This window comes from Panulirus ornatus, chromosome 3 (genome assembly GCF_036320965.1).
Source record: "Panulirus ornatus isolate Po-2019 chromosome 3, ASM3632096v1, whole genome shotgun sequence".
NCBI classification, from domain to species: domain Eukaryota; kingdom Metazoa; phylum Arthropoda; class Malacostraca; order Decapoda; family Palinuridae; genus Panulirus; species Panulirus ornatus.
In genome coordinates, this window is record NC_092226.1 from 73,768,650 (window position 1) to 73,796,648 (window position 27,999).

Here is a 27,999-nt window from a genome sequence, read left to right on the forward strand (position 1 = left end):
TTAAAGAGTGGATGTGAGCAAAACGAGGACTTCTTTGCCTGTTCCATGTGTTCCCTTGCCATGCAGGAACAGTGAACTAGTATGAAAAAAATACTTGTTTACATACATATACCTTACCTCTCTGCCCTAAGATCCCCATCTGTGGGGCTCCAGTAGCTCTCAGGGCAGGACTACAGGCCAGGAGGTATGGTGGTGTGTGTTTACATGTTTGCATACATAATGTACATGTTTCCTATTCTATTTTTTTCATTTAACGAAAAACTCTTAAGGTTAAAATTGATATGGTAGGTTAATTAATTTTGTTTGTTGCAAGTATTCTGTGACAAATCAAGCTTGTCTATGATGAGAGGTAAAAGGTATGAGTGGCAAAGTGATCAGGTTATGCGACATGGTTGTCTTCAGCCAAGGGAAAGAAGAGCCTGATTGAGCCTTGCCAGTACTCTGTTGACACCCCTTGGAATATTATAAATGCTTATGACCCGTGCATTACATAAGGTTATCATTGCTCTTTGAGGTAAGCATAACAAATTGGTCAACCTTCAGAATTTTTGAGGACTTATGAAGTTCATGATTTCCATGACCTTTCCAAGGAAGGATCAGGTTTTTATGACACTTCTCAGTGAGAGAGTTTTGAAGTGTTCACCTATATAACATCACAACATACACATTATGTATGTTATGTAATGAGTTCCTGAAGCTTCCATGAAGTGCCTGATAACACTTGCTTCTTTGACTTCAAAATACTGATCTCTGAGGCAAGCTTATAGATAGCATTACTGTATGTATATTGTATTAGAATGCAACAGCAGTTTTGTAATGAGATTATTTCTGGAAAATCAGGAAGTAAATTAACACATTGTAAGGCTTTTTGAAATAGAAAAGTAAATGCATTGTTGGTTGTACTCCCATTTAACTGAATACTTATAATTATGTAAATTTGGCAGCTTGATGTTACAAGATATTTTTAAATGTCACTTCCTTCACTTGGTTCACATTTTATAAGCTATAAAATATGTAGTCATACCTTAATGTGATTCATCGTACAAGAGGATGGCCCTTATAAGACTTCCTCAAACCCAAATAGTCTGCACATATCTTCATGTTTATCCATACTAAGAATCTGTCAGGTACATGTTTTCTTAGTATCCTTCCAAATTATTTTGAGTCTTCCCTTTTAACTGCTCCTACCTGTATATTTCCCGTGTGCAGTAGTCTAGTGATTTGATAGTTTTTCCACTACATACTTAAGGTTTTGTTTAATTCACTTTTTCTATCTCTTTTCCTATAATAGATATGAAGTTTGCTTTGCTCTAATCCCTTGGCACCAATCTCTCCATATCTCTGACACCTATAGTAATTGGAACTCCCTCTAAAAGGTTGCCATAGCAACAGAGTCTTTCATAACTAAAAAACTTACTTAAATGCTACTTCTTAGCCTTTAGTGCCTTACCCTCAACAGGCCACTGGCAGAGGACAACTCAAGTGTAATGTTTGCAGAGGCTTCTACCTAAAGTTCCTAATGACTACTTCTATTGAATGCTCCTACCTAAATGTCTTTACTTACTACTTCTATCTACTGCTCCTACCATTTTGCCAAAAGGCAAAAGAAGAAGCTGTGACTAAGTGTTCTTAAATGTTACAAATGACAAAGAGAGATTGTATGTTTTTCGACAGAATGCCAGTAGTCCACATATTTGCCATTCCCTGTGTCAGCAAGGTAAGTGTCAGAACAAATGACTGAGCCTTAGAGGAAAAAATTAATGCGGGAAATGGCAATCAAGTATGATGAAAAATGTCTGTTTTCCTGGTGCTACCTCGCTGAAGCAGGGTGTAACGATACTGTGTTGTTGACTGGTTGGTGAGGATATTCAGTGTATGTATGGCTCATGGTGAAGTGCCTGAGGATTGGCGGAATGCATGCATAGTGCTATTGTACAAAGGCAAAGGGGATAAAGGTGAGTGCTCAAATTACAAAGGTATGTTTGTTGTTGTTGAGTATTCCTGAGAAATTGTATGGGAGGGTATTGATTGAGAGGATGAGGGCATGTACAGAGCATCAGATTGGGGAAGAGGAGTGTCGTTTCAGAAGTAGAGGATGTGTGGATCAGGTGTTTGCTTTGAAGAATGTATGTGAGAAATACTTAGAAAAGCAGATGGATTTGTATGTAGCATTTATGGATCTGGAGAAGGCATATGATAGATGTGATAGAGATGCTCTGTGGAAGGTATTAAGAGAACATAGTGTGGGAGGCAAGTTACTAGAAGCAGTGAAAAGTTTTTAGCAAGGATGTAAGGCATGTGTATGAGTAGGAAGAGAGGAAAGTGATTTGTTCCCAGTGAATGTCGGTTTGTAGCAGGGGTGCTTGATGTCTCCATGGTTGTTTAATTTGTTTATGGATGGGGTTGTTAGGGAGCTGAATGTAAGAGTTTTGGAGAGAGGGGCAAGTATGCAGTCTGTTGTGGATGAGAGGGCTTGAGAAGTGAGTCAGTTGTTGTTCGCTGATGATACAGCGCTGGTGGCTGATTCGGGTGAGAATTTGCAGAAGCTGGTGACTGAGTTTGGTAGAGTGTGTGAAAGAAGAAAACAGAGAAAATGTGAATAAGAGCAAGGTTATTAGGTATAGTAGGGTTGAGGGACAAGTCAATTGGAAGGTAAGTTTGAATGGAGAAAAACTGGAGGAAGTGAAGTGTTTTAGATATCTGGGAGTGGATTTGGCAGCGGATGGAACCATGGAAGCGGAAGTGAGTCACAGGGTGGGGGAGGGGGCGAAGGTTTTGGGAGTGTTGAAGAATGTGTGGAGGGCGAGAATATTATCTCGGAAAGCAAAAATGGGTATGCTTGAAAGAATAGTGGTTCCAACAGTGTTATATGGATGCGAGGCGTGGGCTATAGACAGTGTTGTTCAGAGGAGGGTGGATGTGCTGGAAATGAGATGTTTGAGGACAATATGTGGTGTGAGTTGGTTTGATTAAGTAATGAAAGGGTAAGAGAGATGCATGGTAATATAAAGAGTGTCGTTGAGAGAGCAGAAGAGGTTGTGTTGAAATGTTTTGGTCACATGAAGAGAATGAAAGAGGAAAGATTGACAAAGGATGTATGTGTCAGAGGTGGTGGGAGCAGGGAGAAGTGGGAGACCAATTTGGAGGTGGAAGGATGGAGTGAAAAGGATTTTGAGTGATTGGGACCTGAACATGCAGGAGGTTGAAAGGCATGCAAGGAATAGAGTGAATTGGAACAATATGGTATACCGGGGTCGACGTGCTGTCAGTGGATTGAAACAGGGCATGTGAAGTGTCTGGGATAAACTATGGAAAGTTTTGTGGGGCTTGGATATGGAAAGGGAGCTGTGGTTTTGGTGCATTATACATGACAGCTAGAGACTGAGTGTGAGCGAATGTGGCCTTTGTTGTCTTTTCCTAGTGTTGGGGGGGGGGATCATTTCATGTGTGACAGGGTGGGGACAGGAATGAATAAAGGCAGCAAGTATGAATTATGTACATGTGTATATATTTATGTCTGTGTATGTATGTATATGTATTCAGTGAAATGTATAGGTATGTGCATGTGCATGTATGGATGTGTATGTATATACATGTGTATGTGGGTGAGTTGGGCCATTCTTTCATGTTTCGTCACGCTACCTCTAACATGGAAGACAGCGACAAATATAATATAAATATCAAATATAAAAGTATAAATATAAAACGCATGTGTATGTGTAGGAAGAGATGAAAGTGATTGGTTCTCAGTGAATGTAGGTTTGCGGCAGGGGTGTGTGATGTCTCCATGGTTGTTTAATTTGTTTATGGATGGGGTTGTTAGGGAGGTGAATGCAAGAGTTTTGGAAAGAGGGGCAAGTATGAAGTCTGTTGGGGATGAGAGAGCTTGGGAAGTGAGTCAGTTGTTGTTCACTGATGATACAGTGCTGGTGGCTGATTCATGTGAGAAATTGCAGAAGCTGGTGACTGAGTTTGGTAAAGTGTGTGAAAGAAGAAAGTTAAGAGTAAATGTGAATAAGAGCAAGGTTATTAGGTACAGTAGGGTTGAGGGTCAAGTCAATTGGGAGGTAAGTTTGAATGGAGAAAAACTGGAGGAAGTAAAGTGTTTTAGATATCTGGGAGTGGATCTGGCAGCGGATTGAACCATGGAAGCGGAAGTGGACCATAGGATGGGGGAGGGGGCGAAAATTCTGGGAGCCTTGAAGAATGTTTGGAAGTCGAGAACATTATCTCAGAAAGCAAAAATGGGTATGTTTGAAGGAACAGTGGTTCCAACAATGTTGTATGGTTGCGAGGCGTGGGCTATGGATAGAGTTGTGCGCAGGAGGATGGATGTGCTGGAAATGAGATGTTTGAGGACAATGTGTGGTGTGAGGTGGTTTGATCAAGTAAGTAACGTAAGGGTAAGAGAGATGTGTGGAAATAAAAAGAGCGTGGTTGAGAGAGCAGAAGAGGGTGCTTTGAAATGGTTTGGGCACATGGAGAGAATGAGTGAGGAAGATTGACCAAGAGGATATATGTGTCGGAGGTGGAGGGAACAAGGAGAAGTGGGAGACCAAATTGGAGGTGGAAAGATGGAGTGAAAAAGATTTTGTGTGATCGGGGCCTGAATATGCAGGAGGGTGAAAGGAGGGCAAGGAATAGAGTGAATTGGATTGATGTGGTATACCGGGGTTGACATGCTGTCAGTGGATTGAACCAGGGCATGTGAAGCGTCTGGGGTAAACTATGGAAAGCTGTGTAGGTATGTATATTTGCGTGTGTGGACGTGTGTATATACATGTGTATGGGGGTGGTTTGGGCCATTTCTTTCGTCTGTTTCCTTGCACTACCTCGCAAACGTGGGAGACCGGCAAAAAAAAAAGAAATATTTTTTATGTCCCTAGACTGTTTAATGTGTCTGTAAACTCCTTAAGTACATTTTTAGATATTTCTCCTAGTCTGTGTGCCTTATATGGATTATAGATTGTTAATATCACACGTGACTGATAGTTTCAGTGCTTTTTATGGTTTCTTCTCTCTCTCATCTTCTTTTTGTTGAGGATAATGTGAGTACACATTAGAACCTTGTTCATCTTATATACTTCTTTTATTAACCCTTCCCATGCTCCTTGTGTGTTCTCTAGCTTTCAGTTTTCTCCAAATGAATACATGGAACTGTTCCATATTGTCACTTGCTTTGTCTACAATACATATTTTCTTTTTCAAATTTTCTCTTATTCTATTGTACTTATTTACATCTTTTAATTGCTTCTCTGTCATGTGCTGTGCACATTTTTTTGTTATGTTCCTAATTTTTGCTGCTTTTTTACTTCTTTTGAATTGTATTTCTGCATCCCACATTCTCTCTCTCCTTTACTTGCAACTGGTAACTACCTTCTGATTCTTTTATGATAGATTTCAGAGAATTTCCTGTACTGCTGTACCATACTTAGATTGTAGACTGTGACTGATTGTAGTTTATGATAAAGACTGAAGGTATACTATAGCAGAGGAACATGTGCAGTAGCTGATGTTCCAGTACAAATTTTCAAGTACATCCTGCCTCAATTGTAGGAAATGCCTTTTTTAGTACAAAAAAATTTGCTGGCATTCAACTTTGTTCTCTCTGAGGACCTTTCTTTGTCTGATTCCCTTCCTCCAGTGTCTGATGTATGACTACAATTGGAGTTGGTTTAATTTGGCTGATCTTTACACACTTCCTGTCATCAAATGGTCTCATTATTACTTAGATTTTTACAATACCAGTTGAGGATTAGAGATATAGTATTGTGGCTAGTATGCATATATGAGGGTTTTGGAATATTTATTAAAAGATTGGAGTTTTCAATCCTTCAGGAGAGGGAGATGCGTCAGGAGTGTGAGCGATTACATCAGCAGATTATTGAAGCAAGGAAGGTCCATAAGGGCTCCCTATATCAGAAACAGTGTGCTCTTGACAAAGCCAAGGAAGAGTAAGTTACCAGAGAAGTTTTATTATAATGTTAGTTCCAGTAAACATTCTGAAGTAACTGCATTTTATCATGTATTCAGTGATCTTTTACCTTATCTGACAATTTTATTTTTCCTTAGTTAAACAGTAGACCACAGGAGACTGATTGGTTCACAGAGTTTGGAGTTTGGAAGGTGGGAAAACATTTACTCTGTGGGTAGTATTGTTAGCATAGTAAGAGGATCATGACTTCCTTAGTTCGGGCATAAGGCCTTACTTCCCTTAACTAAAGGCCTGTAAGACCTTTTCTGTGAGATTTGAGTAACTCCAGCTTCACTGAACATATAATAAAGGTCTTTGGGCATTCTCAACATGTTGAGGTCTCATGCTGTACCTATGCAGAAAAAAGTAAGTATATTATGAAGAGGTAGGATGGATGGGTAAATCCAGATGATTATTCCAGGATTCCTCTTGTACAAAGGGGAAAGGGAAAAAAAGCTATAATTCTTTAATACTCTATTTCTCAGAATGTACTTATTCCACGAACACAGAAAATGAATAATACAGTGCTATGATGGAATGCTGATTGTTCTTGATTTTATCTATAAGAAGTTGCAGTTGATGCAGAATATTCCTAATCATTCTTTTGCATACTTCCTTATGCCATACACTGTGTGCCTTTTGTGTTCAGGGACAGATGTCTTTGTACTGCTGAACATAATAGGCCTCCACCAGTGTACTCAGTTGATAAGTTACTGTATGCTTGCCAAAGATGAAGTGAGCTTTCTTACATCATGGGCTTTCAAAGGTGAAGAATATGTGGTCGATAATATAATTTTCTTCATCCTGATTGCCGTATTCTTGGCAGTTATTAATGATCTCTTGGTAAGGGATACAAAGTGTGTCTTTATCACAGTCTTTTGTAGCTTTCATGTAACACTTTTAAACTATCTCTGAGCAGAAGCAGATGAGATTCTTTTTTTTTCCAAATGGAAAACATGATGCCTTTATTAACAAACCTAGCCATTTCATGGCTGGAGTTCACTTGTTATTGAGGCTCTTTGCCTGAGGGAGTTCATGAAATGAACTGGGTTGGATAGAGAAAAATAGATTGAAAGCCACTTCATTAAGTGTGAATATATATATATATATATATATATGTAAAAAATGTATATGAGTGAATACTAACCGTAGACAGTAGTGTTGTTTAGTGCATTTGCATCACAAGGTCTGCCCCTGCTGTACCTTCCTTCACCATCTTTCCAATGTGGATTTACACTAAATTGTTACACCATTGTTATATAAGTCACATGAGCTCTCTAGTCTGTACTTATCTTGTATTTCTCTAACAAATAGTGATATCATAAACTAATGCGTATCACAAAGCTCACCCCCACTTGCTCTCCAATTGTTAAAAGGATATTGCACTCCATTTCTTAAGTTCTTTGTATCAGCCTTTTGTTTGTTAGATATATGATGTACTCTTTTAGCAAGAGGGTTAGGGTTTGTACCAACAGAGAAAGGGTTTAGTCCATCCCCATGAAATTCTCCTTTGAAGCACTTTCTTTGTTCAGATATTTGATCCCACCTTGCAGGAATGCCTCAACCTGCTCCTGACCAACAACAGAGTGTCAGTCAAACCTTGGTCCAGGTGCCTACCTCTTCCCCCGTTAGACTTCTGGTTTCTCTTTAAACTTTCACATTTTCCTGGCATATCCTTATTAAAAAAAAAAAAAAAAAAAAAAAAAAGGCTGCTGTGACTGTTCAGTCCTGTTTTGTAAGTGGCACCAAACAAGGTAAAGGTTTCATGTTTTTTAGTTAATTTGGCTTCATTCATATAGTTAATAAGGCTCTTGCTTCGTATGTATTTTAACAACATTATGACATTTATTTGCAAGCATTTAGGTCTTGAAAACTAACATGGTGATTTGTATAGTGACTGAAGTGCTATGAGGTTAATTGGCTTAGGACATCCTTGTGGGAATGCAGGAAGAATCTTATTGTTTATAGGTTGATAATGATGTATAATGATATTAAATGAATCAAATCAGTAACATATGCATTCAATTATTAGTTATGAGCAAATTTATTCTAAACAGGTTAGAAGCAACAAAGATTCGTGGGAAAGAGCGTGCACGTGCAGGGGCCGAGTTCTTAATTCGTGTGTGTAACGCATCCCTGGAACACTTGGATTTTGAGCAGCGTGAAGCCCTGAAGTTTAAGAACAATGTGGAGAAAGTGTGTAAGGCAATGACATCCTCATTAGAGACAACCGATTAAAGATTAAAGTATCTATTCGGTGTAAGATTACATGCATCTTTACTGGTATAAAATTGTCATTTGGCTCTGTGTGCTTACGTGGAAGTAATTTCATATACCAAGTGTTGCTATTCTGTCATACATGCTGTGTCAGTATGTAGTTATTCAAAACCTTAAAATTTTTTTATAACAACTTGGCTTAAATAGTTTATAACTCCCTTTCTTATACACTGTCTCATGTACAAAGGTTTTCCTGGTTTTCATTGTATGCTATTTTTATGAACTATTTCCCAGCTTTTTATGAAAAATATAATGGGGTAAACCATGGAAAGTTCTGTGGGGCCTGGATGTGGAAAGGGAGCTGTGGTTTCGGGCATTATTACATGACAGCTAGAGACCGAGTGTGAACGAATGGGGCCTTTGTTGTCTTTTCCTAGCACACGAGGGGGGAGGGGGATGTTATTCCATGCGTGGACAGGTGGCGATGGGAATGACTGAAGGCAGACAGTATGAATTGTTTGCATGTGTATATATGTATATGTCTGTGTGTGTATATATATATATATATGTGTACATTGAGATGTATAGGTATGTATATTTGCGTGTGTGGACGTGCATGTATATATATGTGTATGGGGGTGGGTTGGGCCATTTCTTTCATCTGTTTCCTTGCGCTACCTTGCAAACGCGGGAGACAGCAACAAAGCAAAATAAAATAAAATATATTTTTTTTAATACCTAATGGCTTCTTTATCTTAGTGAGTTAATATAAGAATAAACTAACAAATGTCTTGCACACATCCAGTGTCTGTTATGTAGAATGTACTGAAACAAGTGCCTTTCAGTGATGCATAGATAATTTTACACAATCAGCCAGTGCCTGCCATTTTCAGCCAAATCCCACAGACTATTCCTTGGGTTACTTTGATAAAATACATCATTAATGGATTTTGTAGTTTAGGAACTAATGCCTTTGATTTGAAAATGCATTGCACCACAATTAAATTAGAGCAAGGTCTGTGAAAAATATGTATATATAGAGACCAAGTTTATGCTGTTTTGGAGCTAATATATTTGTTTCTCAATATTCGTCATGTATTGTAGTTATATACATGCTGACCTACTGAACGGTTAGTTGAAAAAAGATGAGATGGTGAAAGCCTTGCATTAGATGAAATTTGGCAAGCAGGAGTGGATGGATTGCAGCTGAGTCTCAACCCCACCCTGAAATTTGACAGCAGTCCATCAGTATTCTCTCTCCCTTTTTTCACCTCTTATTTGTGTGTAACTACTTTACTGTCTGCTCCTCTCACTGTTGCTTCTGTTTGTCCTTTTGCTCTAACATATTTCATAGTTTCTTATTTTGCCATTTTCTCAAGTACACCTTCCATTACTTGCATTACTTTCCTGCTGTTACCATCCATGCATCCTTATTTCTTGCATACAAATTTGTATCCTCATTCTTACAAGCCTGCCTTCTGCATGTAACACACTTCACCTGCACATGCAAGCACAGCTTCCCTAAACACCTACCACTGGTAGCTAGTTGTTGTTAGGTAGCCTCTGACCAGGGAGGTATGCTAGTGGTAATACCTGCCTTGGATATCAGGAGGGTCAGTCAAAGCTGTGTATTGAGCCAACACATCTGTGGTCAAGTTGCAGTCCTCTATCTAAGGTAGCTGTCTTTCTTCCTCACCTACATGTAACTGTTGCCATTCAGTCCACAAACATAGTCTCCCCTTGTCACACTTATCACTTCACAACACTGAAACTCATTCTTTGAAAATCTAGATTTTCCTGCAGTGAACACTATTTGTTAGCCCTGCCTTTTAGAAAAATTATAGGAGTAATAGAAGTAGAAGGTAGGAACAGTAGACAGGAGCATCAGGTAGGGGCCTCTGGAAATACTGTGCTAGAGTTGCCTGTTATGGATGAGTCACTAAAAGCTAAGAAGTGGCAACTGGAATGTACCAGTTATGGAGACTTATGTCATGGCCACTGTCTTGAGGGAGTATCCAGAGAGAACAGGCGTCAGAGGTATGGATAGATAGAACACTTTCCACTGCTCTCCTATTCCCTTGTTTCATTTGGTCTTAACTTATGCCACACTTCACACAGTCTCTCATGCTGTCTGCATTCACTTCATTCCTCCCAAAAGGAACCTATATCTTCACTCCTCTTTCTAGCAAGTGCATAAGTACTAAAAGTGAACCACCTCTCATAGTCTACCTTCACTCAACCCACATCTGTCTTTAAGGCACTTCCTTACATTCTTTCACAGAGCCACAACTTCTTCACTAGAAAAGCTACCTCTTCGTTTATTCTTGCCCTCTCACCGACCCAACTTTCCCAAACATTCTGAAGCCATTTTTCTCCTTCCTGTTCATTTGTCTCAGAGCCACAGCATCCAGGTTCCATTTATCAAACATATCACCTCTTTTTCCCTTCTAATCCTGATTAGATCCATGGACAATCAGATACCTCAGCTAGACTATTGGAGGAATCTCTGTTTTGCTCCTCTGTTCTTGTATTTGGAAAGTGAAAGTAATTCATGAGAGTATGGTCTGCTTACATGAATTTTTCATCTGAGTTTAGACCCTTACACAAACAAATGGATGGTGGACAAACCACAAGACAGTCCAGCTACCAATAAGTGTCCACCCTAACTTGCAGTGCAGCTCGTATAATAAACAGGGCATTTATTCACTTAATATAGTAAATTTGGCTAAACCTGTACCTTAGCATTATGGAACAAATATGAAAATGAAGTCACTGCAAGTTGTAAAAGCAAAAACTTATAAGTATTTAAGGAAACTGTTTTATTTCACCCTAAAGTAATTCTGAGTGTAGTGGTCAAGAATGCATGTGAAACAGCTTATCGATGTATCACCAGCACATGATGTATGGGGAAAAACCAAGGACACAAAATCTGGTGTGGCAAAATGACAACTTGTAAAATTTAAGGTTGAAAATAATGCAGGAATTCTATCAAACCTGAAAACTTATCAAGCTTACACTTGTGACATGACCTTTTACATTCTGACAACAATGTACATGAACAGTGCATAAATCCAGATGGTATTAACATACACCTTTTTCATTTCATAACACATCTTTATGCTGTTTCCAGCTATTTTCACGTCTTAGTACAAAAATATCATAAAATTATGGCTACAGTTCTATGGATTTACATGCATGTGTTGTCGAGATTGTGTCCACTGTTCCTGGTGAGCTATTTGTGTGTTTACCGTGTACTGGAAAAAGATTGTGATATTTTTAATCTGATTGGCTTTGACATGGAAAGAAATATATCTCCAAAAATATACATTATTTTTACTTTTATCAAATTCTAATCATGAAATAACATTCTAGAACTTTTAAACTCCATTTATTATGATTTTTTAAACTTGTATACATTTTATTTTAGATATTTTAACTTAAAATATGGATCCTATTTTTTTCCCATATTTAAATAAATATCTATCTTTGAAATGAAGATGAAGGGAACAACAATAAGAGAGAAGGAACCCTTTGTGTGTGGGGCCTGGATGTGGAAAGGGAGCTGTAGTTTCGGTGCATTATTACATGACAGCTAGAGACTGAGTGTGAACGAATGGGGCCTTTGGTGTCTTTTCCTAGCGCTACCTCGCACACATGAATGGGGAAGGGGTTGTTATTCCATGTGTGGCGAGGTGGCGATGGGAACAAATAAAGGCAGACAGTATGAATTACGTACATGTGTTTGCTTTGCTTTGTCGCTGTCTCCCGCGTTTGCGAGGTAGCGCAAGGAAACAGACGAAAGAAATGGCCCAACCCACCCCCATACACATGTATATACATACACGTCCACACACGCAAAAATACATACCTATACATCTCAATGTACACATATATATACACACAGACACATACATATATACCCATGCACACAATTCACACTGTCTGCCTTTATTCATTTCCATCGCCACCTCGCCACACATGGAATAACAACCCCCTCCCCCTCATGTGTGCGAGGTAGCGCTAGGAAAAGACACCAAAGGCCCCATTCGTTCACACTCAGTCTCTAGCTGTCATGTAATAATGCACCGAAACCACAGCTCCCTTTCCACATCCAGGCCCCACGCACAAAGGGTTCCTTCTCTCTTATTGTTGTTCCCTTCATCTTCTTCATTTCGAAGATAGACATTTATTTAAATATGGGAAAAAATAAGATCCATATTTTAAGAGTTAAAATATCTAAAATAAAATGTATACAAGTTTAAAAAATCATAATAAATGGAGTTTAAAATTTCTAGAATGTTATATGTGTATGTATATATATATGTCTGTGTGTGTATATATATGTGTACATTGAGATGTATATTTGCGTGTGTGGACGTGTGTGTATATACATGTGTATGTGGGTGGGTTGGGCCATTCTTTCGTCTGTTTCCTTGCGCTACCTCGCTAATGCGGGAGACAGCAACAAAGCAAGTAAATGATAAATAAATAAAATATGGATGTTTGCTATCTAATGGCTGTTGTTCTCTAATTGGCGAATGTTAAATAATCTGAGACCTTAAACTGTCTATGGGGTATGAAAGGGCCTGGGAAGTAAATCAGTTGCTTGCTGATGATCCAGTACTGGTGGCAGATTTGAATGAGAAACTGCTGAAGTTGGTAACTGAATTTAGAAGTGTGTAAAAGGTGAAAGCTGAGTGAACGTGAATAAAAGCAAGGTTCATCAGGGTTGAGAGACAAGTTAATTGGGACGAGTTCAAATGGAGAAAAATAGGACGTGAAGAGTTTTAGATATCTAAGAATGGACATGCAGCAAATGTAAACATAGAAGCAGAAGTAAGTCACATATTGATGGAAGAGGGCAAGCATAAGCATTCTATGAGTACTGAAGAATGTGTGGAAAATGTTATTTGGCAGAGCAAAAATGAGTATGTTTGAAGGAATAGTATCCCCAACGATATTATATGGATTCGAGATGTGCTACGTATAGATAAGGTTGTGCGGAGAGGGTGGATGTGTTGGAAATGAAATGTTTGAGGACAATATGTGCTGTGAGGTAGTATGATTAAAAGTAATGACAGGGTAAGAGAGATGTTTGGTATTATAAAGTCTGGTCGAGAGCAGAAGAGGGTTTTGAAATGGTTTGGACATATGGAGAGAATGAGTGAGGGATAGGGGAGAATGAATACTTTTCACATATTCCTCTGGTGTCATAAAAGGTAACTAAAAAAGGTGGGGGCAGGAGGATGGAAATCCTCCCCTCCTGTTTTACTTTTCCAAAAGAAGGAACAGAGAAGGGGGCCAAGTGAGGATTTTTCCTTCTAGGCTGGAACAGAGAAGGGGGCCAAGTGAGGATTTTTCCTTCTAGGCTCAGTCATCTGTTCTTGACATTCCTAGCTAATGTGGGAAATGGCGAATATGACATGAAAAAAAAAAAAAATTATATACATTCCTGGGGCTACCTTGCTAATGCAAGAAACAGCACTCAAGTATGAAAATAAAATTTTTGTTGGATAAACCACTGTTACCTTGTACTGATTTAGTAAAACAAAATCTGGCAAGTTGTGCACTGATAACCAAAGGGAAAAGGATAATGGCCCAAAAGATTTGGAAGGTCACACAGATGAAGCCAATGCCTGCATTAACCCAGCTTTTTAAAATCAGAGCCAGTCTCTTCCTCATGTCTCCATAACTGACATGTTCACCTATGTATGCTGTTATGATGCAATATCTTACTGAGGTTTGATGCAGCAATAGCATGAGTGCATCGGAGATTATTAAAGGACACATAAAAAGTGGGTTTATGGATGGGGTTGTTAGGGAGGTGAATGCAAGAGTTTTGGAAAGAGGGGCAAGTATGAAGTCTGTTGGGGATGAGAGAGCTTGGGAAGTGAGTCAGTTGTTGTTTGCTGATGATACAGCACTGATGGCTGATTCATGTGAGAAACTGCAGAAGCTGGTGACTGAGTTTGGTAAAGTGTGTGAAAGAAGAAAGTTAAGAGCAAATGTGAATAAGAGCAAGGTTATTAGGTACAGTAGGGTTGAGGGTCAAGTCAATTGGGAGGTAAGTTTGAATGGAGAAAAACTGGAGGAAGTAAAGTGTTTTAGATATGTGGGAGTGGATCTGGCAGCAGATGGAACCATGGAAGCGGAAGTGGATCATAGGGTGGGGGAGGGGGCGAAAATTCTGGGAGCCTTGAAGAATGTGTGGAAGTCGAGAACATTATCTCGGAAAGCAAAAATGGGTATGTTTGAAGGAATAGTGGTTCCAACAATGTTGTATGGTTGCGAGGCGTGGGCTATGGATAGAATTGTGCGCAGGAGGATGGATGTGCTGGAAATGAGATGTTTGAGGACAATGTGTGGTGTGAGGTGGTTTGATCGAGTAAGTAACGTAAGGGTAAGAGAGATGTGTGGAAATAAAAAGAGCGTGGTTGAGAGAGCAGAAGAGGGGGTTTTGAAATGGTTTGGGCACATGGAGAGAATGAGTGAGGAGAGATTGACCAAGAGGATATATGTGTCGGAGGTGGAGGGAACGAGAAGTGGGAGACCAAATTGGAGGTGGAAAGATGGAGTGAAAAAGATTTTGTGTGATCGGGGCCTGAACATGCAGGAGGGTGAAAGGAGGGCAAGGAATAGAGTGAATTGGATCGATGTGGTATACCGGGGTTGACATGCTGTCAGTGGGTTGAATCAGGGCATGTGAAGCGTCTGGGGTAAACCATGGAAAGCTGTGTAGGTATGTACATTTGCGTGTGTCGACGTATGTATATACATGTGTATGGGGGTGGGTTGAGCCATTTCTTTCGTCTGTTTCCTTGCGCTACCTCGCAAATGCGGGAGACAGCGGAAAAAAAAAAAAAAAAAAACCATAAAAAGTAAATATTTTGTTACTTCTGATGTTCAAAACAAATAGCAGGTGTAAACAAACTGTATTATGAAGAATCTTGGGTGATGTTCACAGTTTTTTCAGACAATTACAGCATATCGTACGATGTTGCCTGGACCACGCACTTCCCGCACCCGCTTCAATGTGCGTAAAAGAGTCAACTGGGATCTTCCAGTAGAGTCCATCTTCAATCTACTCCATCGTTTGATATCATCATCGACCACAAAGTGAAGACCTGATAAAGAAAGAATAAAAATGTAAGGATACTGCAAGAAAAATTTAAGGGAAAACAATAGATGGTAAGAGGGAATATTTGCGAGTAAAAATTAAGATTAAGAGAGTATTGGGGCCTTACCAACAATTATGTCTAGTCTAAGCATCACAATGGATTGTAAATCCAAATGGCAAGGCCAAATATCATTCAAATAGCGACATGCATGTCATATCCAATGAGACTGCCTGGAGAAATATTAAAAAAAATGTCCTCTTGCTAAATTTCTATCAACATCTCTGACAATCATTCCATTAGGAAATTCCCTCAGGGAGTGGTCAGGGCAAAAAAGTCTCCATATCGGGGAAAAAAAGAGCTTCCATTCCAAGCTGTTCTATACAAGTCAAAGTACTAACCATACAAATACACATGGGGTGGATGGAAAGATAATGTATACCTTCAACTTCTACTTTCAGCCTCTAAAACAAGACCTTTTTTTAAAGCCTGACTAGAAAGTTGAAGGTGCAACAATATAGTTAGATTAAAGAGTACATCAACCACCAAAAGAGGCTAATGGCCAAGTCACTCAAACTGAATGGTGCCATTGTTTTGGGTTTTCTGGTTAAATGAGTCATGGATGAAATGGAGTTCACTATTTGTGAGGATTATAATCATGGTTGGTTTACATTTCGACAAAAATCCTATCAAAAATGTTGTATGTATGTCCCATATATTGCTGAAAAAGCAGACAAGCAGCTAGTAAATTATACAGTGCCATAGTTGGTTAAGATGAGGATGCCTGTAGAATGATTTCTGATCATGTGCAGCAACGTAAATAGAAAAATTATGTATATGTAAAGTGAAAAATTGAGCTTATACCTGTGTGGATGTCTCTCTCTTCATTTCAGCATAACAGGATATAAAATGACAGGGGGTGAGTGAACTGTGAAGCTGTATGCATTTAATCTCTTTCTCTAAATGAAGATAGATAAGCTGCATGGACTTTTATTTCTTCCTATCAGTTCTACAATATTTGTAAAAAATAGAAATTGGTTAAATAAAAATAAATTACATCGAAAATACTGCTCAAGAATTCCTGAAGGTACCACAATGTTGATCGAAATAGTCTTCATGAGTAGAACAGTGTAGCAAAATAGCACAAGTAGAACAATGAAGCAATGGCCAAAAGAAAATCTGGACAAGAGTTTCGCATTCATGATCTGGTCTAGCCACTAGCTAGCTCTGAAAAATGGGAACTATTGTGCTGAAGTTTCGGAGAAATACAAATTACTTTATAAATCTAAAGGATGGGATCTATAAAGGCAGAGTGGAATACAAAATGATAATGGAGATTAGATTTACAAAGGGGTGGATGTGAGTTTATGCAGATATGACAAGAATACAAGAAAATAGGGTATTATACTTGGAAACTGAAGGTGGAGTATTTATGTCAAAAGACCTCTACGCATTTGTACATAAATGGGAGTATATAGTATAGAAAATGGGAGAAAGTAAATGAATATGTGTCTATCTTTGGTGTGTGCATTAAGGGTGCAGAGATGTGTAGTGACCGCATTCTCAGGGGTATGCAACAAAGGGTGCAACTTGCTGTGTGTTAAGATTTAGCACAGAGGCAAGGGGACCTTGTACTTAAGTTGATAATATATCCATTCACTTGCTCCCCTCTGAAACAATTTTGACAATAAACAAACCTCTTGTCTCTTGATTTTCCTGCCGTTTACATGCCGTGACAATTCTCATGTCTATCTCAGATACTTTTGATCGTGGACGCGACATGAGGGCATACTTGGTCTCCAAGGTCTTATTCACTTGATCAACTGCATTATTTATTTGATCATACTGCAGACGCCCACGTAAATACCTAGCAATGTAATTGCAAATTAACAGTGAGGAAAAACATAATTCACTCTACACACCAATTCACCAACACAAAAGTGCAAAAGGAAATTAAAGTTATGTACTGTAGCATTCATACTTAGGAGTACTAACAACACAATATAAGCAAGAATTGGAAAATTTGGATAAGCAAATTGTTCGAACTAGAATTATGTCTATGCTGTGGACATATTACATATTATCCTTCAAGTAAACCAAAACCTTAATTAAACACTGCAGATGCTATCTCCAAATGCTCAAATGCCAAAGATCCAATATCAATTCATGAAACAATTGATATTTGTTTATCTATTACAGATGTGAAGAAAATGCTATTTGATTAACAAAAAAGAGAAAAAATAATAGTAATGCTGTCCTGAGCATACAGCATAATCTGTCTTTTATCAACAGCAGAATCACATGTACAATAATTATGTCGTCAATCTGTACATTACATAGGCCAAAACCCTGCACATCAACTAATCAATGAAGGTGACTAGTTGCGGTTTAACATTATATAATGCAATAAACTAAGCTTCATTTAACATGCATACATACTTGGAAACAGACTCAAACTCTTCAACAGTTACATAATCAATAACTGGAATCTGCTTTGCTTTGCTCTGTCCAATTCTAGCAGGGGCCTAGAAATAAGAAAAAACTAAATACATTAATTCTATTTTCTGATAAAAAACAAGAGCATTCATGGTTACTTTATGATGATGATGAATGAAAAAAGATAGCACCAGGAACTATTGAAGGGAGAAACAACACAACACAAGAAACAGGTAAAAAGGCAAGTAATAAAAATGTATGGTTCTTTATATAGCAATCATACCAAATAATATCAAATACAAAATGAAATGCTTATCAATAATTTGTGGACACAAAAGACCTGTACCTGGCAATCAGGATGTATGTTTTCTTTGTTAACATTCATCTTCTTTGTTGTTGAGCTGGGTACAGACACATCGTAAGTAGGAGCAGTAGGACGTGGTAGATGTGCAGGTAAATTATTCTTCATGTGAGTGAGTCGTACTGAGAGTTGCTGCATCTGCTCTAAGAGGGCATGCGATGCTTGAATATCTTTCTTTGCATGGGATAAAATGCATTTGTATTTGACAACATCTTGATGCAATGCTTGCAGTTCTGAGCCTAGATGTTCCAACTCTGCAACTGTATCTTCCCTCCAGTGTCCTCTTAGATCTGCACATATCTGAAAAAATGACAACCAGTGTTGAAACAGTATATAAGCCAATGCATATTCCTACTCTGAAAATATATTAATTCGGAAAGTACAATAGACACAGTAACTAAAAGATATGTTGTGAGGCAACATAAACAAATTTGCTTTTTCAATGACTGCTGTCTGTACTGAGCAGCTCATTTAAGACTCAAAAGAATATGTGAATGGTATTTACAAGGTCGAGTAATTTTGGTGATTGAAGATACACAGAAAGTCTTGGAAAATAAGTTATATAAAGAGTATAAAAGTACAGTAAATACAAGTAATGAGTCAAAAGATTTTTAACTCCACTCATCATCTCTCACTATTAATTTCCTAACAAAATGTACGGTAATAAAATAGCTAATATCATTTCCAACTTAAATAATGACTAAATGTGTTGAGACTGCTTCTAAATAATACAATAAAGATCCCTATAACATTCATTAGAATTTCACTGAAACTATGGATAAAAATAATTTTGTGGAATGATTAAAATCAATGACACCTGTGTATATGCTAAATATGAAGGATATAAAAATTTCATTTCATACTGCTCTACCTCAACAAAATAGCCAGGGATTACATTTTCATGTTTCCTTTATTGCTGATGATAATCTAGAAATAGTATTTACTTTATCATTTTTTTGATGTTGTTTAGGCATTTCTATTTATTTAAGTAATCCAGCCCCCTTAGTTAATGCCCTAAAATTTCTCCAAATAATTCTCTCTCTTGAAGTTCAAGTCCTTTAATTTCTACTTTCATGTTTCTGAAAAAAAGAATTTACAAGCACCTGAGTATTCATTCAATAGTTCTCTAGCCAAGGCTGGTTATCATTAAAGCGATAGTTGATTAAGCTTTTATGAAACATGTCAACTAAAGACAGCCACAGAGTACTGCTTACCCTGTAAAATGGCTTCTTTCTTTACCACACAAGAAACTGTCCTTTAATGACAACCAGCTCACAGCCAACCCAGCTGTTCCTCCTCCCTTTGGGAACAGTCAATAAATGGGTACATGATGTGGCTAGGGCTTAAACTTATGCATACAGCAAATCAAAGATGACTATGATTGGAGGCATACAACAGCCTGTGCCGTCTTGGCTACCATAAGAAATAACCTGGTGTTTCTTAAACTTGTCATACCAGCCCTTATTTGTTAAAAAGGGACCATCAGTCAAGATTCCCCTTCTTCTTTTCAACAGTGCTTGTATAGCTTCAGAACTTTCTCATGAATGATGCTATATATTAACCCCACAATCATCAGTAGAGGAGGAAAAAGACTTACTTGCAAATTGTCAATCTTGTTTCGGAAGCCCACGTCCAACATTGTTAATGTCTCTGATGAATTAACAATTGCCATACTTTACTGAAAAGTGAATCTTACATCAGTAAGCATAACAGACACAAAATCCCGGATGATTCTCCATTTTTAGATAACCAACTAAACCTTCATTTGGCTCAATAAATAAACTACCAATCACTACCAACCTTGCTCTTTGTTTGATTCACTCACCATGTCTTCATAGACTGATAAATTGGTATCAATTTTCTTTTGTCTCTGAAAGCTAACAATAAATAATTCTGCCCAAACCAATGCTAACCCTATAAACCATCAAACTAGTCCCTTGTTTAAATGATTTCTGATCAAACTAGTACAATATTCGAAAATTAAGTTTTCTAACACGTGTTTCTTTTCTGACAACTGAACTGTAATTTAAAACATTCTTCTAATAATACAAACCTTATCATGTCTACATCATGCTCACTAACAGAACTATATAGTCCTCCATTACTTTTAATGGTGATCCTGGTTCATTTTCTCTCTTCTCATAAAACTAATGTTTAACATTTCCGTCTCAGTTGACATCAATTTATAAAACTTTAAGTCATTCTTATATTTCAACTGGTTCGAATCACACTATCATTCAAAAACTACATTTTCTTTCCAAACACATGAAATTTGATTTTCGAACTAACCCTTTGAAAGTACTAGCTTTCTCGCATTTAGGTTTAGTGTTAAAACTAAATAATCATACTTTTATAAGTATTAATATCTTAATGTCCGCTAGGACGGCACGGGCAACTGAGGCCCTAATCAAGGCCAGGTACCCATTTAATACCCATTATAGAAAGCTTCTCATATATGACAGCAGCTTCACGACAACTAAGCATGGCTATATCCATCTGGTGATAGGTATCTCATCTGCCAAAACATATCTAAATCAAGGTAATCAGTGGTCATTTTGCCGACCGCCTTTTGAATTCTGGGTACCTACATTCGACCATTACTACTACTCAAAGGCCCAATCTTATTCTCTTATTATGGGAAATACTACTAAAAGTCAAAGAACATTAACATAATGACGGTATTTTAACGAATTTCATAACGTAAAACGGTTGTCAATGTTCAATACGGTAAAAAACATAACCATATCGACCTACCTTAATAGAGCCTCATTACACGATATTATATCTAAACATCAAATAACACGAGTCTAAAAAACACAAGAAAGACGAGACACAACTGCCCTAATGAAGCACGTCACAGAGTAGTACCTATTTTCCTGGGAATCTTGACAATCTACTTTTTCAAATTCTTTGTTTTCAAAACAACCATCAACCATACTGGAGCAATCATGGCCGACACTTCTAGATTTCAGTGGTACCTGGATCCGAATCGCTAATATATGGAAACAATAACTATATACTGTATATATATATATATATATATATATATATATATATATATATATATATATTATTTTATTTTATCTTATTTGTGCTTCATCACAAATAACATTGGTATGGCTTATTCTCGCCTGTATTTCACAAACATGTGAAATTACAATTTTTCTATTTGTTCTACGTAACAATTTAAACTTTGACAATACAGTAAACTACTCCCTGTTATTTCATCAAACAAGATTAGCCATACATTTCAACAGATAAGAAAAACTCTAGAACATTACAAACTTTACACATGACAAAGTGACTGGTTGTAACAGTGGTTTTACATACGTATCAGCGTATTTTGTTTACACTATGAGCTCCCAGTAAAACCATTTTCAAATAATTTCAGTCGAGTTTAGTTCTCGTGTAACTTAAGGGTGCCTCAGTCATCTCTTTTAATGGCGCTTACGGGCACGATAAAGGGGCTATCTTTATTATACATCACGTAAATTATAATACACCTGAGCTCTAAACTTTTACATTCTACAAAACTGGTTCTGAGTGGTCTCTCAATATTTTCTAATATTTCGTATTATATTTGGTCACAGAAAGTGTTTAGGCTTGATGAATAAGGCTCCTATTTCTAGTAGGTTTAATCATCTATATATAAACAGAGAGAGAGAAAGCAGTTCTGTGTTATTGAGTGAAATGGCACATACAGATGAGGGTATGTGGAAGCAAGTATGTAGGGGTACAGTGGGTTGGGGGAACCGTATGGGCTCCGGGAGTAGGGCGGGGCCCACGGGATCCTAGTCCACTGGTCATAACGAGTCATAGCCTTTATGGCGCCGACTGGATACATAGAGCAAATCAACACGATTATGCACAAGGCACCAGAGTCCTTTCAAGCATACTGGTGTTTTAAAACAATAGATACCAGTGTTTATGATAAAAGGGGATCAAAATACAGACTAGACTGGTATTGGTAGCGATACAAAGAAGGTTCAAGTCATGTACGTATTTTATATACCATAGAGGATATGAAGTGATAGTTACATGAAACAAATCACACGATGCGGCATTTAACAGTCGGGTTATGTCTTTCTTTTACATACCACCATGTACTACTTGTAAACTAAATGTATTCTGGCAGTTACAGTACACGGAACGGCAGGTCAGGTGTGTGTGTGTGTGTGTGTGTGTGTGTGTGTGTGTGTGCTGGGAGAGAGATTAGGACAGAGCTGGGCAAAGGGTAAAGAAAGGTCAGGCGTGACCCAGGTCAGGTGACGTTGACCTCACCCTGTACTCTAATTCCTGTGATCTGTACGGACAGGTAGAGAGAGAGAGAGAGAGAGAGAGAGAGAGAGAGAGAGAGAGAGAGAGAGAGAGAGAGAGAGAGAGAGAGAGAGAGGTTGACGGTATCTGCCTGCTTTTGGTTATAACGCAAGTGGGAAGTTATTTTCGACGAGGCTTTATCATTTGCAGTGGACGGGAAAGAGTAACTGTCGTCAACGAACTTTTAGCCTCAAAAGAACCTACCAAACTCTCCTCTCACTTGAGCATAGTCGCGAAGGTGGAACAATTACATATATTGGCCCTAAGTTCTCATGAAACCAGATCACAGTAGTATTCCTCAGTACAATACCATCGTTATCTTTCTCATTCGCCATGACGTTGACAATATCGCATTAAGGTGGTCAAGATAATTATACATAAACCCTTTACCATTTACGGACATTTCTGAAGTTATTTTCGCAGGTGATCATATGTCAAAGTCAAGTGTTGACTCCAACCTGACCATATCACACAATCTTATACAGGAAAAAGTTTTCCTCATTCTTAAGCGGATTATTTTCTCCCAAGGAGTACTTTAGCTTTGTAATGATAAGGCAACAGCAGCACTTTCAAGATGGCAGAATAAAACTGATTATAACAAAACAGACCAGAAGGAAACAGAAATATTGCGTGTGGGCGAGTCGAAGCCAACTGACAAGAGAGAGACGCGTCGGGCAGCTGGGCGCCTCACCTCGCTGGATATCACGTCTCCAGCAACCCTTCTTTTTTCTAAATATGAAGCAAATAAGATGGACGATGCATAAAGGGGTTCACAAACAGTGAAGGAAGAGTCTAAGAGCATGTACTGGGGCTCACAAACAGTGAAGGAAGAGTCTAAGAGCATGTACTGGGGTTCAGAAACAGTGAAGGAAGAGTTTACGAGCAATGTTTCTGAGCAGGATTTACACGACGACCCCCCTCCCCAAGATCCAGGTCTTTGTTCTCCATGACCCTCCCTCCTCCGACAGGTGTAAACACAGCTGTTTTTGTTTACAAATAACTATCAAGAGGTAAAAAAAAAAAAAATGTCAGAAATCTTGGCTATATTTATTTCATTTTCCCGACCCCCGTGTTTGTATGGGGGGGGGGGGGGATCTGGACTTACACTAACGGGAGTGTTTCGATAACTGTGCTGACAGCTGGCTACCACCATCCCCAGTTAGCGACCTGATCCACAGTTTGTAAAACACAATGGTAGACGCCAAATACATCTTACGGCCCACCACAACCTCAGTTATGAAGTCACAACCTCAGATGCCCTGGGCACACTCACAAAAGCAATAGAGTGTGACGAAGACTTGTGGTATAACGCTGTCATCACTAGAGACGTGTGTATACATGATCGAGTGGCCAGGAAGCGCCCACGACTGTGGAATGTGTTGTCTACTTTCAAAATGTTAAGTCCAATGCCTTATTCCTTTCGTCTGGTCTTCATGCGCTGATTACCCAATAGATTTGTCTTTACTTCTTACTCTAAGGTATTATTCTTCGCCTCAGTTTATCATGTTTATCTAGTCCCTGAAAATCTTATGTAGATTTAGAGAAATCTATGTCATCTACGAATTCATGATGCCATATTTTCCTGCGGCAAGCAATTTAGAGAATCGTTCATGTTGACTAGATTTCCCTGTTCGTCTATATACAAGCAACTAGTATAAGCAATACGGATCAAAAGATGCCCAGATGGACTCCAAAACATATGCACACTGAGTTTTAGAATCAGATTAAATTTGGTTGTATTACATTCGCGTACTTTCCTTCTTGGATCGTTTTCTGGTGGCCACAAATGACTCGCAAGTTCATCGCGCATAAAGACAACAGGCCACACATAGACGTGTTTATTCCATGTATAGAACAGTGGGTACTTGCTACTGGTATTTGTCGTACATCTGATAAAGTAAAAAGATACGCATAAACTTCATTTTTACGATGAAATCTCAGAAAATTCTGAGTTTCATTGAAGAAAAATAGAGGGAGGGAAGTATGGCAACACGTTCTGCACACGGTTCACTTTCACACGATACCGGCCTCTCCACACGACACCAGCCTCTCCACACGACACCTTGAAGTTCAGAGTATAAAAGCCTCTTTCGCTCCGGCAAGACCAACAAACCAAGGATCTCAGCATCAAAGATCTTGCTTCTTTCTACCTAACAACGATCGAACAACCTTTAGCACCATGCCTTGTGGATGTGGAAGTAAGTACGAATTATCATTTTCTCTCCATTTCGTGTCTTTCTGGATATATTTCACTTATGATTATTCTGAGATTTATCAAGTGGATGGAGTGATAGAAGCTTATTAGTTACATGGACGGTTGTATGGTTTCTTCCCTCCGTTACTAATTCCTTATCACTTCTAGTTTTGTGTATTTACATAACGTTGGAGGAGACTTGAGGTGACTAATGTATATTGTGGTTCTTCCCAGCAACCTCCAAGTGTGGGTCTGGTTCTTGTTGCTGCGGAGCCAACTGTAAGTGCACCAACTGCCCTAGCAAAACGACTTGTTCCTGTACCGACGGCAAATGTAAGTATACCAGCATCCCATCCTCTTCATCTTTAGTACTGTAACTTCCATGTCTGTCTTGATTATACCAGCTTCCCTGACTCTAAATACTGAATACAATAACTTCCTTTAACCTTATGAGTATACTAGTTACCCACTCTCTTCATCTTGAGTGAATTGTTTCTGTGTCTAACTTGAGTACTACTATTTCCTCTTAATTTTGTGGGTACATTAACTTCCCATTCTCCACCTTATGAATATAAAACTTCCTCTCTTCTATATAACAACGTCCCCCTTTTATCTAATAAATACACCACCTTCCCTCCATCTGTTTTTAGTGATACCGTCCACTTGCCTACCCTCCCGTCTCTCTCGTGAACCCCCTTCCTTGTCGTTTGCACACTGCTACCCCTCCTCCCCCACACATCCTCTCTCTCTCTCCCTTCGTCAGTCATGTAGACACAAGCCTTTTCCTTCCTGTCACACGAGTGTACTAGGAATAATAGGCTAAGGTATGATATAACAAGGTATACTAACTGGAACAGCTTAAGACATACGACAAGGTATACTAAGTGCATCAGGATATGATATGACAAGGTATACTAAGAGGTTCCACTTTATCCCACAGGTGGAGATGACTGTCAGTGTAGGTCTGCTTCACCCTGCTGCTGTGGTACCAAGTGCCAGTGTTCCTCTTGCCCCATGAAGTAGAGGCCAACCCACTCTCCCTTGTGGGTCACAGTGAGTCTCGCTGGGTCACTGCCTGGCGGGTCACCTGACGGTGGGGGACACCTCATGCATCCAACATGAAGACAAAATCTTCCATCGTTTTATCATACTTTAAGCCACAGATCTGACTATTTGCTCCGGTACAATAGTATACACAGACAACATGGATATTCTGTCACATTTTACAATCATTTTGTAGCAAAACTGGATAACAATAGTGAATGTATAATGCATGACTAACTTTTGAATAAAGTTTCTCATTTTAAGTTTAGCTTGATTATCCCCAGTTACGGCGATGTTACTCAAAGATACTGAGGTGGCCATCCAGGACTTTAAGCAGAGTTGAGATGGCCATCCACAATATCTTATCTTAGTTTTTAGGGAGCAATGTAAAGTTTCTGAGCCTAATTTAGGTGTCCATCCAGAATCTGATCTTACTTAAGGTGGCCACCCAGGATCTCTCGAGCTCAAAGTTGTTGAGGTGGTTCTGTATGATTTACAAGGTGATCATATATGACGACCTTGGCTGCGTTGACCTCCAGAACTTCACAGCTTACCTGAGGTACGCTGAACAGGGTGACATTCTCATAACCTTGCATGAAATATGAAGAAATGTTCTCATGGGGGGGGGGGGAGTAATGACATAATGACTTTGAATAAACGCAAAACCTTTTTTCTTAAAAGAGCAGGTCGGATCTGAGGAAATCCACTAGGATTTAAAGTTCCAAAGTTAAGCTGTGTGTGGGAAGACACAAGACGTTACAGAGAACCTCGCCCAAAAATGCGGAAGGACACACTTTAATCATAATACTCCAAAATCTAATCAGCCCTTTATATAATCAAAACAACCGTCCAGAAAATTCTTTAATCTGAATGTTGTTTCTTAGACAGTCGCTGTACTATTTGGTATTTCAAAGACACAGATGTTACGATAAGCATTTGTGTAGTGGTGGAATTAGTGAGCCGTCGAATATAAGGAAGCTGTGAACTGTATCGGAGAAACGGGAAAAATGTGTTTCAGGATTTGAAATTTACTAGTTTGCATCTACCCCAGAGAAATTGTCCAAATTTGTTTATAGAGATAAATGTTAATAGGCGAATTGTATATCAAGCAAAAGAGTGTGAATTTTTGAAGAAAAATAATGGAGGAATGTAACGCTGTGTCGTCAGCATGAATGGTAAGCTGATGAAATTAAATCGCCGATGGAATAAACATGAAGACCGTAGGAGACAGGAGTGAACCTTGGCAGACACCACTGGTGATAGCGAGAGGGAAAGGTAGACACGGAAATACTTACGGAGATACACCAGCCAGCCAGAAGACTACGTGATCAGTTACACAAGACTGCGTCATATGATTAATGTGTCCTTTGGCATATTCCAGGTAGGGTGGCCCCTTTTTTTGACGTTTGTTCTTTCCTCTACAGACACCGCTTAACTTTAGAACTCTACCATTTCATACTTTTCCTTACAACTACGACCTGTTGCTTGATGAGGAGCAGGTTTTTTCACTCCCTTAAACATACTTCGACTTTTATGTTTACATTTTTCTATTACTAGAATATGCTCCATTCAAGTTGTGGACTTGGAATGAAAAAAATGGAAATCCCATTTCAATCTTGTCGGTCACACTGTTCAGTGTAACTCAAGTCGTTCCAGTTCACCACCTTAACTGAGCTTAGAGGTCAAGAGTAATCACCTCAGAGGTCACCATCTCAGCTGAGCTAAGAAGTTCCAGGTCACCACCTTAACTGAGCTCAGACGACCCGGGTCACCACCTCAGCTGAACTCACTAGGTCATGGGTCACCACCTCAGCCGGACTCAAGTGGTCACCGGGTCATCCCTCCCCCCTTGTATCAACCTACATTTACATAAACACACACACACACAGGGCATCTAATCTTATCTTAATGTCAAAACTTTATTAATATTTATTACATATTTGCTTCACTCTTATTACTAAGTGTTACATGAAGATAGAGTTGTTGGAAAGATTTCCAGGTAGTCTATAAAGGATTTGCAACAAGGGGATGAATTTTTCAGATCTAACTTAATCTATGATAAAATGTGAAGGAAAACGTATTGCATGTTAGGTGTCCTAGGCGAGGTTTCACCACCGTCACATGACCCCGTAACCTAGGAGGGAGGTAGGTGACCCCCGTGACCCAACAGGGTGGCAGGTGACTCCACGACCCAGCAGGGTGGTAGGTGACCCCAAGGCCCAGCAGAGAGGCAGGTGACCCCGTGACCCAGCAGGGAGGCAGGTGACCCCGTGACCCAGCAGGGAGGGAGGTGACCCCCGTGACCCAGCAGGGAGGCGCAGGTCAGGGGGAAGTGGGCCTC

At 39.0% G+C, this 27,999-nt stretch overlaps 2 protein-coding genes and 1 long non-coding RNA gene across 10 annotated transcripts in view; 1 reads left to right on the plus strand and 2 right to left on the minus strand.

Moving 5' to 3' along the window:
- The window catches only part of Ndc80 (kinetochore protein Ndc80), a 34,915-nt gene extending 26,533 nt beyond the window's left edge, over positions 1-8,382 (plus strand). For all 5 annotated transcript variants that reach the window (XM_071689851.1, XM_071689876.1, XM_071689859.1 and 2 more), the window contains exons 12-13: positions 5,839-5,954; positions 8,032-8,382. In XM_071689851.1, coding sequence (XP_071545952.1) covers positions 5,839-5,954; positions 8,032-8,212 — 297 coding nt within the window. In that variant the 3' untranslated portion in view covers positions 8,213-8,382. The remainder of the gene's footprint in view (positions 1-5,838; positions 5,955-8,031) is intronic.
- Positions 8,383-9,241: 859 nt separating this feature from the next.
- On the minus strand, positions 9,242-21,102 carry LOC139763633 (SKA complex subunit 1-like). 4 transcript variants are annotated; one of them, XM_071689900.1, is made up of 7 exons: positions 20,972-21,102; positions 19,701-19,781; positions 18,089-18,403; positions 17,746-17,831; positions 17,004-17,173; positions 15,123-15,315; positions 9,242-9,415 (listed from the first exon to the last, which is right to left on the minus strand). In XM_071689900.1, exons 2-6 carry the CDS (start codon positions 19,773-19,775, stop codon positions 15,161-15,163), a joined length of 801 nt encoding a protein of 266 aa, XP_071546001.1. In that variant the 5' UTR covers positions 19,776-19,781; positions 20,972-21,102; the 3' UTR covers positions 9,242-9,415; positions 15,123-15,160. The 4 variants fall into 4 exon arrangements, with proteins under 4 accessions (XP_071546001.1, XP_071545992.1, XP_071546009.1 ...); XM_071689891.1 differs by lacking the exon at positions 9,242-9,415 and having other exon boundaries at positions 15,112-15,315; XM_071689908.1 differs by lacking the exons at positions 9,242-9,415; positions 20,972-21,102 and adding an exon at positions 20,858-20,915 and having other exon boundaries at positions 15,112-15,315.
- A 4,337-nt stretch (positions 21,103-25,439) lies between these two features.
- On the minus strand, positions 25,440-27,999 carry LOC139763689 (uncharacterized). The gene is made up of 2 exons (XR_011716205.1): positions 27,467-27,999; positions 25,440-27,433 (listed from the first exon to the last, which is right to left on the minus strand). It is a non-coding gene; the product is annotated as an uncharacterized lncRNA (long non-coding RNA).